This window comes from Penicillium macrosclerotiorum (assembly GCF_028827735.1).
Source record: "Penicillium macrosclerotiorum strain IBT 26536 chromosome Unknown utg000007l_segment0_segment0, whole genome shotgun sequence".
NCBI lineage: Eukaryota > Fungi > Ascomycota > Eurotiomycetes > Eurotiales > Aspergillaceae > Penicillium > Penicillium macrosclerotiorum.
Window position 1 is genome coordinate 244,304 of NW_026643086.1, and position 15,377 is coordinate 259,680.

Here is a 15,377-nt window from a genome sequence, read left to right on the forward strand (position 1 = left end):
CCGGGATGTTCTTAGTCAGGGTCCAAGCTTCCAGTGGCGCGATCCACGCTTATCAACTAAGATTCAATAATTATGTGTGCACGCAATTGGGTAATAGCTTGGGGTTGGTCCTTCCGAGTTGTGCCCCCGCCGATTTCACATTCAGCGACTTTTGACCGAGGGATCATCCCAGGTCCCTGCAGCGATGACCTGGACCCGAACCTAGTGTTTCGCTGTCTGCACGGGGCAGAAGATTCTTTTTTGGCTCTTTCTTCTTGCCCGTGGAGTAAGGTTGGCGGAGTAGGGAGGGAATGTGTGTCAGCGAACCGAAATGGAGAGAATGCTGCGGGGCGCAGTTGGGAAACTGGGGGAGATCCGATCAACAGTCGAAACTGGTCTCAACCCTATGGGGGAAAGAATAGAATGAGATCGTAGGGAGAGGCAAGAGAGGTGATTGGTGCCACGGTCATGAAGGATGGAGGATCCTGTCGAAGCCCGAAAATGGGGAGGGGGAGAAGCTTTCACCGGGGGAGCTAGAAGGGTAAAGATCGGACATGTCGGAGACGCTGCACGCCGGGAAATGTACTTTGGTCTAACGGACGTGCGGGGGACAGGTTCAAGGCAGGGAGAGGGAAGTATACTCCGTACCCGGTAGTCTGCAGACCGTCGACCTGAACGAGGAAGTCCAGCCTCGATGTGTAGTGGCCTGCAGGGGGGAGGGTGCACATTGTATGCCGCGTCGTCCCAGCGAGGTACGATGTACAATGTGCGATGTGTAATGCGCAATGTACTGTGTCGCAGTCGGACTGTCACGGACGCTCCGCGGCGCCGGCTTCCAATAATGAAGGTCGGTGGTGAGCACACACCCTATGCCCGGCGTTTGAGCATTGCGTGACAAGGAGACGTTTAGCCAGGATTGGCCCGAGCCAGTTAGTCAATCGAGTCGCCCAAGTCGCCAGCTCCAGAATTACCCGGCGGCTCGTCGGCGCCGAGTCGGCAAGTCCTAAAGCGGTAACGGGCCCTCTTGCACGTCCTCTTATCTTCGCCCGGTCTGCCCTTTCTTCTTCCCCTCACCACTCCCCCTCCTTCGACTCGCTCATCCTTCATCTGTACGATTATTCGATACGTCTGGCTTTCGCAGCTCGCCCTCTTTCAACCCTCAATCGCCCTGTTCAACGCGTTGACGTTACATTCTATCCGCGCTCTCGTCGCGTCTGGGTCCCTTCGGATACTACCGGACCCTCGAGCAAATCGATTTCGCACACTCTCCCCCCGTGAAATCTACCGTCCACCTTGACCCCCAACCACCCTCTTTCTCGACCCTCTCACATCCTCACATCCCTTTCTTCCATCACAATGCGTGCTACCTTTGCTCTGTCCAACGCCGCCCGGACTCCCCTGATCCGATTCGTCGGCAAGCGGTCCGTCCCCAGTACGTGAAAAAAAAAACTCCCCTCTCCCGGCCGGGAGCTTCCCCGTCCCAATATGCTCCCCGCGGACCCGAGCGTCCAAAGTGCCAACGCTTTTGCTAACCGCTGTCAATCTACAGAGACTGTTGACCACACCCCTCGTGTCCACCCGGCCTCTCCCGCAGGATCTCTTCCCGACTCCTTCGCCGCGTACCGCGCAAAGGCCCAGCAGCACGGTCCCCTCGGCCGTGCCTCGTTCGCCAGCGGCATCGGTGGCCAAGCCGGTGCTTCCTTGGGCCCCATTCGTCCCCGAGCAGGCGAGTTCTTCGACCGCGCCGAGCTTCCCGCTCGCTTCGGCCGTCTCCCCTGGAGCCAGGCCGAGATCGACGCCGTCGAGACCGGCGGCGCGAGCATGTTCGCGTAAAATCTTTACCAGCAGAGATTGTGGTTTTATGTACACCATGAGCGACGGGGTACAATTACTCTTACGATTGAAGTGACGGGTGGTGTGGCAAGCACCAGGCCTGTTGATGTCGATTTATGCGACCGTGGCTTTTTCGAAGTTGGGAGGGGACACCATGGAAGTTGATCTCTCGAGGCCACAATTCACGTGTGGTGACCACTCGTCGCTCTCGAGCAGAACTTCTCCATGACCCTCCCTTGATCTGGCCACTGGTCCGCTGTCCGCCGCAAGAAACGCACTCCCTCCGTCCTCTCCGTCTCGTGGCTGGTACGGGCGTTTTTTGCTATCCCTTTTTGATTCATTAGGTTCATGCCTTTTTTTCATGTTACCCGAAACTGGCGCTGGTGGTTGATTTCTTTTTTTTTTGGGTGTTCCAATCATTCTATATTTTCTAAGCGCAACATACGGCTTCTCGTCTTGATGTCTGAAAAGCGACGTGCTTCTTTTGGTTTTATTTTCATAGATTCTGGGTTCTGGGGACTTGGGGGCTTGAAGACCATTCGTTTTGATTCAACTGTGACATATTTTTTTGCTCTGGGAGCAATTTGAACAATGGAGATATCTTCTCAATCATATTCTCCAACTCGATCGCTTGGTCCTGTAATCTTATGTATTCGGGGATATACCGTACGCAACTATTCCATCTCAGAGCACATACCTGCGCCTCTTATCACTGCCCAGCCCTCATCAAAAATTATTATTACTTTTCCAGTTATATTCGTTGAGGTCCGAGTGATGAGCAGTAGCAAATTGCAAAATGCCAAGAAGAAAAAAAAATGATAAGAAGATGTTTCTTGATATTGTCTTCATGCTCATTCGGTAACTTTCAATAGTATAAGCTTTTTGACATTAACTCAAAAACTGATGGGAAAGTATTCTAATATTAACGAACGACAAGAGTGTTGAACTCTTGACATTTAGTGTGCTGTACTGACGACCGGACTGTCCAGGCAGATCTTATTCATCAAAACAAATTTCTTTAAGTCGACCCCCTTCAGCGCAGGGCTCATTCTTGAATGATAAAAAAAACTCCTTATAACCCGACATTTATGAGTCCTGAGCCCCTTATGGCGGCCTCACATGATTTTTCAAAGCATTATCAACCTTTCCTGTCGCAAGTAACCGTTGAACGATTGCTTCGTGTCCCTTCATCATAGCATAAAACTGTGGTGTGTGACCAGCCTTGCACGCTAAATCAACACCAATCCCCTCTGTTTCAAGAAGCAACTCGACAACAGTGTCACAGCCATACTCAGCGGCAAATGAGAGTGGTGTCCGATCACAATTATCCACCGAGTTAACATCAGCCTTCCCCGATGCAAGCAACAACCCAACAATAGCTTCGTCGCCTCTCCACGCTGCTAAAGACAGCGGTGTGAAATTCAAAGTCGCTTCTTTCAAATTAACATCAATCTTCTCCGCTGCGAGCAATAGCTTGACAACAGCGCTGCATCCTTCATGGGTGGCTAATAGCAACGCCGTCCTATCGCGGGTATCTTGTAGGTTCACATCAATATCATCTGTTTCCAGCAACAGCTCAACAACAGCAGTGTGTCTTTTCTTAGCGGCTAATAGCAGCGGTGATTGGCCATTATCATCCGTCAAATTCACATCGACTCCTTCTGTTGCAAGGAGGAGCCTGACAACAGCTTGATGCCCATTTGCCGCCGCATAGGATAGCGGTGTATGGCTGTTATCATCTATTGAATTCACATCAACTCCTTCTGTTGCAAGAAGGAGCTTGACAACAGCTTGATTTCCATTTGCCGCCGCATAGGATAGGGGTGTCTGACCAAAACTATCTCTTGAGTTAACATCAACCTCTTCTATTGTGAGCAACAACTCAACAGCAGCTTCATTGCCTCTCCATGATGCCAACGACAGCGGCGTGAGATCGAGTTCCTCCGAAGTGAGAATCATGTCAGATGCTCTCCCTACCGAGAGTAATTCCTGCAATATTTCGACAAGATTCCAGATAGCTGCTGCGAATACTGGACTGCCAGAATCCGAACAACAGAATGATGCAAGATACAGAGGGTATGTCTTGTCTATGCGAAGGATCTCGTTGAATCTGGGATCCCCACGAAGCCAATTCTGGAAAGTTGTGGAGCCTGATCCCTTCAAGAGCCAGTTGATCAACTGGTCGGAGATCCCGAGAGTTTGACGGTCTTCTTTACTCAGTTGAATACAATGTTCTCCCCAGTACCTGGAAGCATACCAAAGGAACGCGTCATGGGCCATTGATGCTTTATATATAGCCCATTCACAGGAATACGTATACTGCAAACACGTCAGGGCGAGCTGGGCGTGGCACTTTGTATTGCTGTATTCCGACCGATGCTCTCCTTGCAAGTAGTCTTTCACTGACACATGAGCAAACTCTAGTGTTTCATCTCTTGTTTCAACGAGGAAATCCCGAGTCAGCTCCCTAATGTATTGTGCATCAACTGTTTTGTCTGTGACGACTCCATTCTCCCTGAAAGCAACGGCCACTACAATGGTAGTAATAGAAAGGGGGCAGATGCTGCAGAGGACAATCTTGTAGATCTTGCTTGCATGGATACGCTCCAGGTCGTTCTCGGAGGTATTGCGCTCGAAGATATCATTGTAAGCAATGCTCAAGTCTTTTTCGTCTGCAACAGAGCTAGTGTTGAGTTGATCTAGATATTTCTCAACGGTGTCCCGGCGGACAAATGGGGTTTTCCGATTCAAAAAGAAAGAGAGTTGCAACTGGACCCAGATAAACCTGAAGATATGTTAGCTGCCTTGAAAGCTACCAGCTGTCGAGGGACTTATCGGACATTCCGCCTGCTCTCCTACCGAGAATTTCGATGAGCCGAGTCTCGAGATCTGGGTGTTTTCCTTTCAGCAACCTCTCGTCGTCGTCTCTTTCGTTAACTTCGGTTTGAATATACGTGATCATGTCAGTTTCCGATGATGATTTAGTGAGGTTGATGATCACCACGTTCGGGATTTTCTCATCAACGTGAACCTCGTGTCGACTGGACACGAGTACCTCAAGTCCGCCCGGGATGACTTCAGAAGCATCTTTCAGGGCCTTTAATAGCGTCTTCGGCGCATCACACTCATCCAGGGCATCAATGATTATTCTGAGCTTGACTCCCGATCGAACTATTTCATGCAGCAATTCATTGCACGCTGCGAAGGAGAGCGGTTGCAAATCTTCTGAATCTCCTCCAGCGTTTTTGTAAGTATGTAGTAGCTGCGTAGATATCCTACCATTGACAGGGTCATATGCTGCCTGTCGAAGGAGCGCCCGAAGCACTGACTGATATGAGTGTTTGGAATTTCGATCTGCTCCTCTGGAGCAATAGAAGTAGGCCAATCGGTGACCGGGGTACAGAGAAGCTCTGTCCAGATGCCATTGGGTGATTCGAGTTCTACAATACAATAATAAGCTCTCCTCATCAAATTCCATCAGAAAAACTTACAGTAGAGTCGATTTTCCGGTGCCGGCTGTCCAACATCAGCTTCATGTTTTGTCTAGCATCGGTAGAGAACACTGACTTGTACCACGGAGCCAAAGAAATCGGCTATCAGATGTTGGTTCTGCCGAAGACCAGTCTTTGAATTGTGGAGTGTTCAACAGCCATTGTCCGCACGTTCGGTACTTTTGGTCGACTCCGGTCCTCTCAAGAGCGTCATTGTGCGCGGTCTCTGGTCGGTAGTCCGATATCCACTTCTTGACTTTCCCGTGCTGGTCGACTGCTATCTTGCAGCGATCGAAGGTATTTTTTGCATTGGTATGATAAGTACTGATATCCCTGATTTGGTCTTTCCACGAAACTGTTCTGATGTGGTTCATGACGACTCGGGCTAAAGACTGTAAGACAAGCATGGCCTAGTATCCAGGGAAAGTCATACCTGCAAATCCATCTGAGACGGTATCCACCAATTCGACTTCTAACTCGAGAACCGCAGCATACAGCTTGATCAAGTCGGCCTCTAGATCGGTGAACTTATTCGAGGCATCACTTATATCGGTCCGTAGATACAAGGTTTCAACATTTGCCCAGTAACTCAGATTGGAGGCAACAGAGTCTAGGTCCCGAAGCATTTCTCGTAGAATTTCTGGTTCGTTCAAACATGCCTATTGACGAGATACTTTACATGAGCTGGGGCACCTGGTATTCTCAGTGAAAAACAACTACCTTCAACACCGTGCAGACGCCCCGCACGACTATTGGTGCAATTTTATGAGGATCAAAACTCGCAGCGGCCACTGCAATGTTTTCGAAGAGAAGGATGGACCTAATGGTTTTTTCAAACCCTCCAGCCCGTCGCTTGTCCTCTCGTATTTCCGACTCGGGGAATTTTATCAAGCTCTGAGGGTCATCTTGGCTCCAACTCGTGTGCTTAATTTTAATATGCTCTAACTTCTTGTACACGCCGGGCCGAGTGTGTTGCAAACTCTCTATAGCCCGGGTCCAGCAAGAAGATTGTGGCTGTAAGTTCTCATGTGAGTTCTCAGGGGAGCCCTGCAATGAGGATTCATGGGGGCGTCGGGTCAAGACGCGGCGCTTTGGAAGCTTTGAAGTAGACTTAGGCCGACTATCGGGTACTATCCTTGGGCCGAGATTGGCAGAAGGGTCAGATTTGGGCTGCGAAGCTGGACTGCAATATTTGAGTAAGGCCTTCTGAAATGCCTCTCCACGACTTAGGGCCATGGTTTCCGCGAGAATCGCAATAGTAGGGGTAGAAGGGATGGTGGAAACGGGAGGTGATGCGCAAACGTCTCGAAAGATACAGGGCGCTTGCGGCTGACGCCTACTGCCAACAGTAAAAATAGTAAATATGCATGCTTCAGATCTGTGACTTACCCCGCCCTGGTGTAGGCCACAGCAACAACCTGCCGCGCTCATTTTTGCTATGACTGATCAGTCCTTCCTGATACAGTATTAGTCCAAAGTAGTTATACCTCTACACTCTTGCGATTTCTTTCTGGGATAAGCCCGAGATAAGTTAATTTACTCTGGCTCCCCATTTTATAGGTTCGGCAGAAATGCAATGGCAATGTTTGATGACAAATACATAGATAATTCGTCGTTATTATACTATAATGCACTATATAATCACGTAGAAACAATTTAGCGATCTTTTATGATCGCTCAGCTGTCCTGTGCCTTCCTGCCTGACCTATGATGTCCTTTCTTGGGGTTTGGTGGAGAAATAAATACCGTGGAATATCGTGTAGGCCTGGCCTTGGTTACACTGGTTCCGGGAAACAGCATCACTACCTATACTCTTTCATTGTTCCTCGAACCCTGACACTAATATACACTAATCAATATGAGGAAACATGTAGGAATATTAATTTTCTGATATTATACAAAGACCGACTCATACAGAACCAATTTACATGACGACGCATTAGACTATGTAGGGTGTATTGCTGGTGAAATGCAAACATCTCAAACAATTTACCAGCCACTCGTGGATCTCCGCACCTGTCATTCTCTCCACATAACGAAGGGTCTTGGTATGTTCCACGGACGAGATACTTTGTTTCATCATGACATCGAATTCATTTAGTGGTCCCAACAATGGAGCGCAGATTGCGGTCAACTACGGTCCAATCAATCATGGCTTGGGTAAGCCAGAGAACCGGTTCAGATCAAAGTCCACTGACTAACCATCGCTTCCCACCTTCAAGCAACCGAAGCCTCCTCTGGCAGACGACTTTGTCTACGCGACCTCTTCATAACTAATCCAAAGGAGGATAAGAATGCATTGAAACGCAAGAAAGGACGCCATGCTGCCGGAACCTGCGAGTGGATACTCCGCACGGAAGAGCTTAATGCCTGGCTTGGTTCGGGACTGACTGTGGGTCCCGAGCGCCAGACGGCCCAGGTGCTATGGCTCCATGGTCCCCCAGGAACTGGGAAATCGATGATGGCCGTGTACCTTGCAGAGAATCTGCCGACAGGCTTGTCCACTGCGGATGGGGAAACTCTAGTCTACTTTTTCTGTGACTCAGGCTTCGATACACGGAAGACCGCGACTTCGGTTATTAGAGGGCTGCTTTACCAGCTCGTTGAGCGGCACGAGAAGCTCTATGATTATCTCCTACCAAAATACAATACACGTGGGGCAGAACTGTTCACGTCATTCGACGCCCTCTGGGATATCTTCATAGCTATGATAGCGGATCCAATCACGGGCCGAACATACTGCATCATTGACGCTCTAGATGAATGTGATCGAGAGTCGCAAAATCTTTTATTACAACAACTTGAAGAATCATTTCAGAGCCAAAAAGTCTCACCTCATCTCCGGATATTGGTCACCAGTAGGCCATATTCCGAGATACGCGAAACCTTGCAAAGCTTTCCGAATAAAGATCTGGCTACTTTCCCTCAAAGACAGAAGGATATGGATCTCTTTATCGATGAAAAAATAAATGACTTAGCCGAAAGAAAAAATTATACCGAAAAGATCAAGACACAGATCCGCGAAATCTTTCGAGAAAAGTCCGAAGGTACTTTTCTCTGGATTGGCTTAGCGTATGAGGAGCTTAAGGACATTCCTTCCCATCGCGTCATCCGCGCGTTGCAAAGTATGCCGCAGGGACTCATCAAACTCTATACAAAGCTTCTCGAGATGGCTTTGGAACAGAGTGAACTGAGTGCTGATGAAATTCGACACCTCTTGATTTGCGTGGCTTTGAGTTCACGACCACTAACTGTGTCGGAACTCTCCGAAGCATGCCAACTACATCTGGACGAAGACGACCGTGACACAAGGCTCCAGTTCACTTACGAGTATATCGAATCCTGCCGCTTGATGATCATTGTTCAAGACAAGAAGGTGCTTCTGTTGCATAAATCAATAAAAGATTACCTAGTTGGGGATAGCTCGAAGCATTTTATTCAAAAAAGCGAGGGTCATGCTTTACTTGCTTATCGCTCTATTGATCTCCTCATTCGGCAGTTCCACAGCGAGAATCGACCATATACCCCCTTTTTAGACTATGCTGCTCAAGAGTGGGCTAACCATGCGCGCATGGCTGAGTCGAATTTCAAGGTCCATTCTCCCCAAGCGGAGTTTTTCCAACTCGATTCTCCTTGTCGGGAATGGTGGCTGCAGCAAATAAGAAAATGGCCATTATATGGTCTTAAGAGAATTCCAACGAGGTTCTCCATATTTCACGTGGCTGCAGAGTGGGGGATTTGCGCTTTACTGGACCCTGGCACCGAGTTAGGAGCACGTGGAACGGACGAAGAAAAGTCGACTTGTGCTGTTCATGTCAATTGCAAAGATGATTCGGGTATGACGCCTCTTGAATGCGCCGCGAGGTCAGGATATCCTAATGTTGTTATTGCCCTCTTGAACTGGGGAGGGAGGGTTACAAGGCAGGTGTTGAAGGCTGCGGCTAGGAATAGGGAAAGCGGCAAAGATATGATGGCACTCCTTCTTCACCGCTACGGAGACCAGATCACTATTACTGATGAGGTGTTGAAGGCTACGGCTAGAAATAGGGAAAGCGGCAAAGATATGATGGCACTCCTTCTTCACCGCTACGGAGACCAGATCACTATTACTGATGAGGTGTTGAAGGCTGCGGCTAGCAATTGGGAAAGTGGCCCTGACGTGATAGGACTCCTTCTTGATCGCTACGGAGACCAGATCACTATTACTGATGAGGTGTTGAAGGCTACGGCTAGAAATAGGGAAAGCGGCAAAGATATGATGGCACTCCTTCTTGATCGCTACGGAGACCAGATCACTATTACTGATGAGGTGTTGAAGGCTGCGGCTAGCAACTGGGAAAGTGGCCCTGACGTGATAGGACTCCTTCTTGATCGCTACGGAGACCAGATCACTATTACTGATAAGGTGTTGAAGGCTGCGGCTAGCAACTCGCAAAGCGGCCCTGAAGTGATAGCACTCCTTCTTGACCGCTACGGAGACCAGATCACTATCACTGATGAGGTGTTGAAGGCTGCGGCTAGCAACTGGGAAAGTGGCCCTGACGTGATAGGACTCCTTCTTGATCGCTACGGAGACCAGATCACTATCACTGATGAGGTAGTGGAGGCTGCGGCTAGCAACTGGGAAAGTGGCCCTGACGTGATAGGACTCCTTCTTGACCGCTACGGAGACCAGATCACTATCACTGATGAGGTAGTGGAGGCTGCGGCTAGCAACTGGGAAAGCGGCAAAGATATGATGGCACTCCTTCTTGACCGCTACGGAGACCAGATCACTATTACTGATGAGGTGTTGAGGGCTGCGGCTAGGAATAGGGAAAGCGGCAAAGACGTGATGGCACTCCTTCTTCACCGCTACGGAGACCAGATCACTATCACTGATAAGGTGGTGGAGGCTGCAGCTGGTAACAAAGACTTTATGACACTCCTTCTCGACCGCCGGGATCACCTGATCACTTTCACTGATAGGGCTAAGGTGGTGAAAGCTGCAACTGGTAACTAGGGGGTGGGGAGGGTGGGCAGCAAGGACACACGAGAGAACAACTCCGTCCTGGGCAAAAGTAGGAAATATTCGATACTATTGATCATAGTAAAATTAGGCCACTTGCAACAAGGTCTTGCCAAGTGGAGCCTAGCCTGTCCGTCTAAGCCCAACCCGTCTATCACATCCAGAGTCATCGACAAATACCAGGTGATAGGATTCAAAATCGGGCAGAGTGTTTAGAAAATAGTCTCGTAAATCGGCATTCTGCTCCTTAGCATGTTATCGCGCAGTCTTTTTGGACCAAAATTTGGCGACAAGGGCTCTTCGGATACTGGAGGTTGTGACCAAGGCCTGAAGCTCGTCCCAGAGGAAGAGAGTCATCTCATCCAAGTAGAAGCCAGGCGTCTGAGATAAATAGTCGTAGAGGGCTTCTATCATTAACGACGTCATAGTAAATTTCTGTCCTATTCGGGTTTGGGGCGCATAGATGCTTCCAAATTGCCGCAAGTTTCTGTGAATATTGATTCTCGTAAGCTTCGCATATTCGGCTTCTTCGGTTATCTGGTTGGTAAAGGACTGGCTCTCTATTATATCACGAATGGATGGAGCTTCGCCTGAGGGAACCTTGAAGCCATGTGCAGAGTAGTCTTTTGATAACGGACAACGGGCAGAATAAAGGGCGATAGTAAGAAAGTGGAGTGATGCCTGGGAGGAGAAGTGGTATGACGTAGCACTTGGATGGTGGTTCGAAATACAAACATTTTTGCCGTCTCACATCTATATTGTAACGCATAGGTCTCTTTTTTCAAAACAATCTAGAGCTAGGCTTCAGCAAGTAGATCTAATCATAATTTTAACCTTCAAATTCATTATCCAGCAAAGAGAAGAGTTTCGAGGTATAACTGATTTCGAATCTTACTGTATAGATCAGTTAAACCTGGTCTTCAGAGCACATCAGCATTTCACTGTATCCATGTATTATCGCAGTCTGTTCTGTGCAAGTACAGAATGGTTTGAAATCAGTCTGGCCTTGGTGCGAGCGGATAGCTGTGCAGTGGGAAAGATGATGTTTCATTTCTTACGAGAGAAAGATGACATCTAAGCTAACTAACCTAGTTAACAATGAAAAGGGGATAACATAATCATGCGGTAACAGGCCGTGACCTTGAATACGCTGGTCCCCTTTACATTCCTATACTCCTTTAGTTAAGTAAAACTCTAATAGAATTCTCAGAAGCATTAATTTCATACCAGACGTAAGTCTCTTGAAAGCACCCATTTTGAATGGTCGGGCTTGGCTTCTAGAATCATGGCCCTTCGCTCGGAGAAGCTGTTGATCTAACGATGGCACGCGGCAATAAGGCCTCTAGGCTGCCCTTCTTTCCTAATGTGTGAACACAATACATTGAATTGACTAGATTCATTTAATATAAGTATTCCATTCCGATTATATTCCGAGTTGTCAGAACAGTCTCGCCGAGCGGACCTGAGTGTTCTGAGACGTTTAGAGTGATTACATAATAATCACACGTCTACCCCAAGCGCTCCCTGGACGTGCTTAGATCGCCTCAGGGATCAAAAATAGCGCTTCGTGGGCACTTTCACGGAAGAAGAAAGCCACGTTTGGGTTTCAGATCTTTAGTAGGTAGACAGGTTCGCGCTGCGCAGTCAAAAGCAGACGTCAAATACTGGAGGCGCTTCCCCACACGTGCCTCCTTAGCCTCCAGCCTCGACCAGCCAGCCTACTGGGTCTCTGGCGCTTCCGCAGACCGTCAACAGCATGACTGCAAAGGCCGAGAATCGCTTGACCTTTCAGGAAATAGACAATGCAGGTCATCCTGCTGTGACCTATGTCTATTCCGAACAAGATGCGTACTCCAAGCAAACGGTGGGCAGGGTGGATATTCTGGTAAGCGCATCTTTCACATTCGGCTGGCACTCCCAAGGCACTACCGAGGTTTATACCTGCTCGGAAGTATAATTTGATAAAGTTGCAGCTTCACTGGTGATGCATAAGATTCCATGTCTCTACTATGGCTATATCGTGCGTTTGATTCAAACCCCTCGGGATCTCGGTCTGGTAAATGCCACATTGTTTCAACGTTTAGCGCAAGCTTCGTCTCTGAGGATCCTGTGTTTCGTGCTTTTTGCTCAACGGGTCACAAACATATATCATCAAGTCTTCCCTGTCGTTAAATACTCATGCTACCGTGCTTGTGACTAATCGAATTTGATTCACCTACGCCAACATCATGCCTTCAAGCCAATTACCGGTTCTATATCGTGACTGACAACGGTGAATAGAACCCTCCGTCCAGCGCCTTGTCATGGTCAACCAAGCCCCTCATCAATTATCTCAGCGATGTATTCCTACCTACTGGCTATCCACAAAGTGTGAGCGATGACTATTTGCCGTGAGTATGAGAGTGAAGCGTGCCTGACCCGTACTTTATTATCGCTTGATTGCTTAAGCCCCTCATCTTCCTCTTCCTCCACGCCAAACTAACGAAGATCTATAGATACCAATTATTTGTGAGTCTTCCAGCATCTAACTTCTGGACCACAATCCTTTAGAGTAAATGTGATCAGTATATCTGATCTACTCAATACATGAGTCACCAATGACTTAATTCTGAGCTGACATCCAATGCTACCACAAGGACTCATTACAAGCTTTCTGCAGTTCGATAGCAGGCTTACTCTCTTCACGTGCTGTTCTTCAAGGTCTGTACACCACCTACTCGTCATATAAATTCAGATCTTAACCGAGATAGGCGTCGGTGTGGGTAATGCTGATGCATCTCCAACCTCGGCTCTGCTTCTGCACATCTTACAAGACTCATCTGGTCGAGTAGCGACAATTCTCTTCGCTCATCGCGTCGGCACCGCCCTCGAGCCAGAGTGCAAGACTTACCGGCTCGCGGCAGACGTGTTCAACGACTTCGCCATGATCCTCGACTGTTTATCGCCCATGGTTCCAGCGGGCATGATGCGCGTATCAGTCCTCAGCACAGCAGGCGTCCTCCGAGCTCTCTGTGGCGTCGCAGGCGGCAGCTCGAAAGCAAGTCTGAGCGCGCATTTTGCAAAATGGGGGAACCTGGCAGAGCTCAATGCTGTACGTCCCGTTTGAACCAGTAATCAACTTACCTTTTCTGGTAGGAGATAGGCGAATATCATGGCTCACGTATTCACACAGAAAGATTCATCGCAAGAAACGGTCATATCGCTTCTGGGTATGCTGGTAAGAGCGTTTCCCTCGAATCTTAAATATCAATGCGTATCGACTCCCCGACCTAAATCTCACCCCTTCCAAAATAGGCCGGATCAGTCGTCGTATCCCACGTCACCAGCTTCACCACAACCTGGCTAGCGCTCCTCATTCTCCTATCAAGCCATCTCGCCCTCAACTATGCCGCCGTTCGCGCGGTTCAAATGACCAGTCTAAACCGCCAACGAGCCAATCTGGTCCTCTCCACCCTCCTCGCCACCGATCCAGCCATTAAGCCCCAAACCCTTGCTCTCCCCTCATCCCCAGCCCCAACCTCAACCCACACCCCACAACCCCCATGGAAAGTTCTCAGCCCAGCCGAAACCGCTCAATATGAACACATCTTCCCCCGCGCCGACGCCCTGCACTGGAGCTACCCCGGCACCACCCACCAGCACCTCGGTACAGCCTCAATCGGGGCCACGCTCGCCACATTCATCCAGCACGCGCGTGCAGCGCAAACTCCCCTCCCCGCACTCCACTCTCTGTTCGCTTCTGAAGCGCACCTCCTCGTACTGTCATGGCAGCGCGACCGGTGGCACGCTACTATCCTGTTGAAGAAAGGATGCAGCGTGCGTGGGCAACTGAAGGGCTGGACGCACGCGCTGCTTGCGGCGCGGGTACTGGGGGAGTTACGTGGAGAGACTCTGGATGGGGATGCGATGGTGGGAGTTCTTAGGCGCACGCTGGAGGTGCTTAATGCAGGGGCTTGGTTTGAGAGGGCGGTTGTTGCGCTGGAGGAGAATGGGTGGGCGGTTGATATTGCAGCGTTGGAGACGGGAAGGGGGGTGAGAGTTCTGTGTTAGGGATTGGGGAGAAGTTGTGCGTGTGATGTACTATTTTGATTGCTGATTAGGACAGGCAGGGAGGCGGAAATGTGAGATACAATTCACTCCACGCCTCAATGGCACATTTCAGGAGATATGGATTCTATATCACGAATCTCTAGGGCTCTTTTGTGCAATAACTATTCGCCTTCCCCACCTCTTGTCTTCTATTGACGTCTACCGCACTAACCAGGTCTTATAACTATTGCACAAATGCTCTAGAGGCGTTGTGCAATATAAGATGACTTTAGAGTCAGCCAACCAACTATATGGCAGGAGGAAATGATATGCAGAGAAAATATCGAAGGATTGCCATCCTCCTTCTCCTGCTCTATGAGTATACGCAGATTGCAGAGAGACAGAGGCATTTAATTCTATCAAGTCCAGCGATACCCCAACTGTCCCTGTCCACCTCCTCTTCATCTCCACGTGCCTCGGTGACGACATAGAACGCCAAATCTACCCACAGCCCCAATCTGAAACGCTGTCATCAGATCTGGCCCCCGACACTACCTCTATCTCTCCCGGGGGAAAAAAAGGCAAGCTATGGATCTTACAGGCACGCTCACCACCATGTGCTTCTTTCCCATCAGCCCCCGCAAACTCTAATTGCGGTGGAGGCGGTGCACGCTAGTACGATACGGAAAGATATGATGGGAGATTGTAAGCAGATACAAGAGGCTCTGGGACTCAGATCCTAGCTTGGTCAGAAGAATCGCAATACTGGTGTGATATTCAAGGTCCTCCTAGGGCGGAGAGATGGGGGAGGGTGGAGGGGGTGCCGTAAGGCCATAAATATAAGTTAATGAAAAGCCAAAGAGATACAAAACGCCCGTCTCTCGTCTCATAGGCCCGAAAAGGTAGTGATGAACAGAAGAAGAAGTACTGCCGTAGTAGCAGTATAGTCTCGAATACATAGAGTCAGTACATTGCTCATACACCTCACATAAACCTTGGCATTCTAGCGCCTTGGGGTGATTTGAGGCAGGAAACAG

The 15,377-nt window shown here is 49.1% G+C and overlaps 5 protein-coding genes across 5 annotated transcripts; 3 read left to right on the forward strand and 2 right to left on the reverse strand.

Annotated features, from left to right (window-relative positions):
• Nucleotides 1–1,335: 1,335 nt before the first annotated feature.
• Nucleotides 1,336–1,812, forward strand: N7462_006909 (alpha-ketoglutarate dehydrogenase subunit KGD4; the record flags this gene model as incomplete). Its single annotated transcript, XM_057078627.1, has 2 exons — nucleotides 1,336–1,411; nucleotides 1,529–1,812. The coding sequence occupies 2 exons, from the start codon at nucleotides 1,336–1,338 to the stop codon at nucleotides 1,810–1,812; spliced, it is 360 nt and encodes a 119-aa protein (XP_056931297.1).
• A 1,104-nt stretch (nucleotides 1,813–2,916) lies between these two features.
• Nucleotides 2,917–5,929, reverse strand: N7462_006910 (ankyrin repeat domain-containing protein; the record flags this gene model as incomplete). The annotated part of the gene is made up of 5 exons (XM_057078628.1): nucleotides 2,917–4,597; nucleotides 4,653–5,252; nucleotides 5,304–5,328; nucleotides 5,380–5,688; nucleotides 5,737–5,929. 5 exons carry the CDS (start codon nucleotides 5,927–5,929, stop codon nucleotides 2,917–2,919), a joined length of 2,808 nt encoding a protein of 935 aa, XP_056931298.1.
• A 1,455-nt stretch (nucleotides 5,930–7,384) lies between these two features.
• N7462_006911 (Pfs NACHT and Ankyrin domain protein) lies at nucleotides 7,385–10,305 on the forward strand (the record flags this gene model as incomplete). The annotated part of the gene is made up of 2 exons (XM_057078629.1): nucleotides 7,385–7,463; nucleotides 7,526–10,305. 2 exons carry the CDS (start codon nucleotides 7,385–7,387, stop codon nucleotides 10,303–10,305), a joined length of 2,859 nt encoding a protein of 952 aa, XP_056931299.1.
• A 261-nt stretch (nucleotides 10,306–10,566) lies between these two features.
• On the reverse strand, nucleotides 10,567–11,566 carry N7462_006912 (uncharacterized protein; the record flags this gene model as incomplete). The annotated part of the gene is made up of 2 exons (XM_057078630.1): nucleotides 10,567–10,934; nucleotides 11,539–11,566. 2 exons carry the CDS (start codon nucleotides 11,564–11,566, stop codon nucleotides 10,567–10,569), a joined length of 396 nt encoding a protein of 131 aa, XP_056931300.1.
• Nucleotides 11,567–12,067: 501 nt separating this feature from the next.
• On the forward strand, nucleotides 12,068–14,361 carry N7462_006913 (RUS1 family protein; the record flags this gene model as incomplete). Its single annotated transcript, XM_057078631.1, has 7 exons — nucleotides 12,068–12,196; nucleotides 12,592–12,701; nucleotides 12,807–12,819; nucleotides 12,948–13,011; nucleotides 13,062–13,402; nucleotides 13,484–13,528; nucleotides 13,606–14,361. The coding sequence occupies 7 exons, from the start codon at nucleotides 12,068–12,070 to the stop codon at nucleotides 14,359–14,361; spliced, it is 1,458 nt and encodes a 485-aa protein (XP_056931301.1).
• Nucleotides 14,362–15,377: the final 1,016 nt, after the last annotated feature.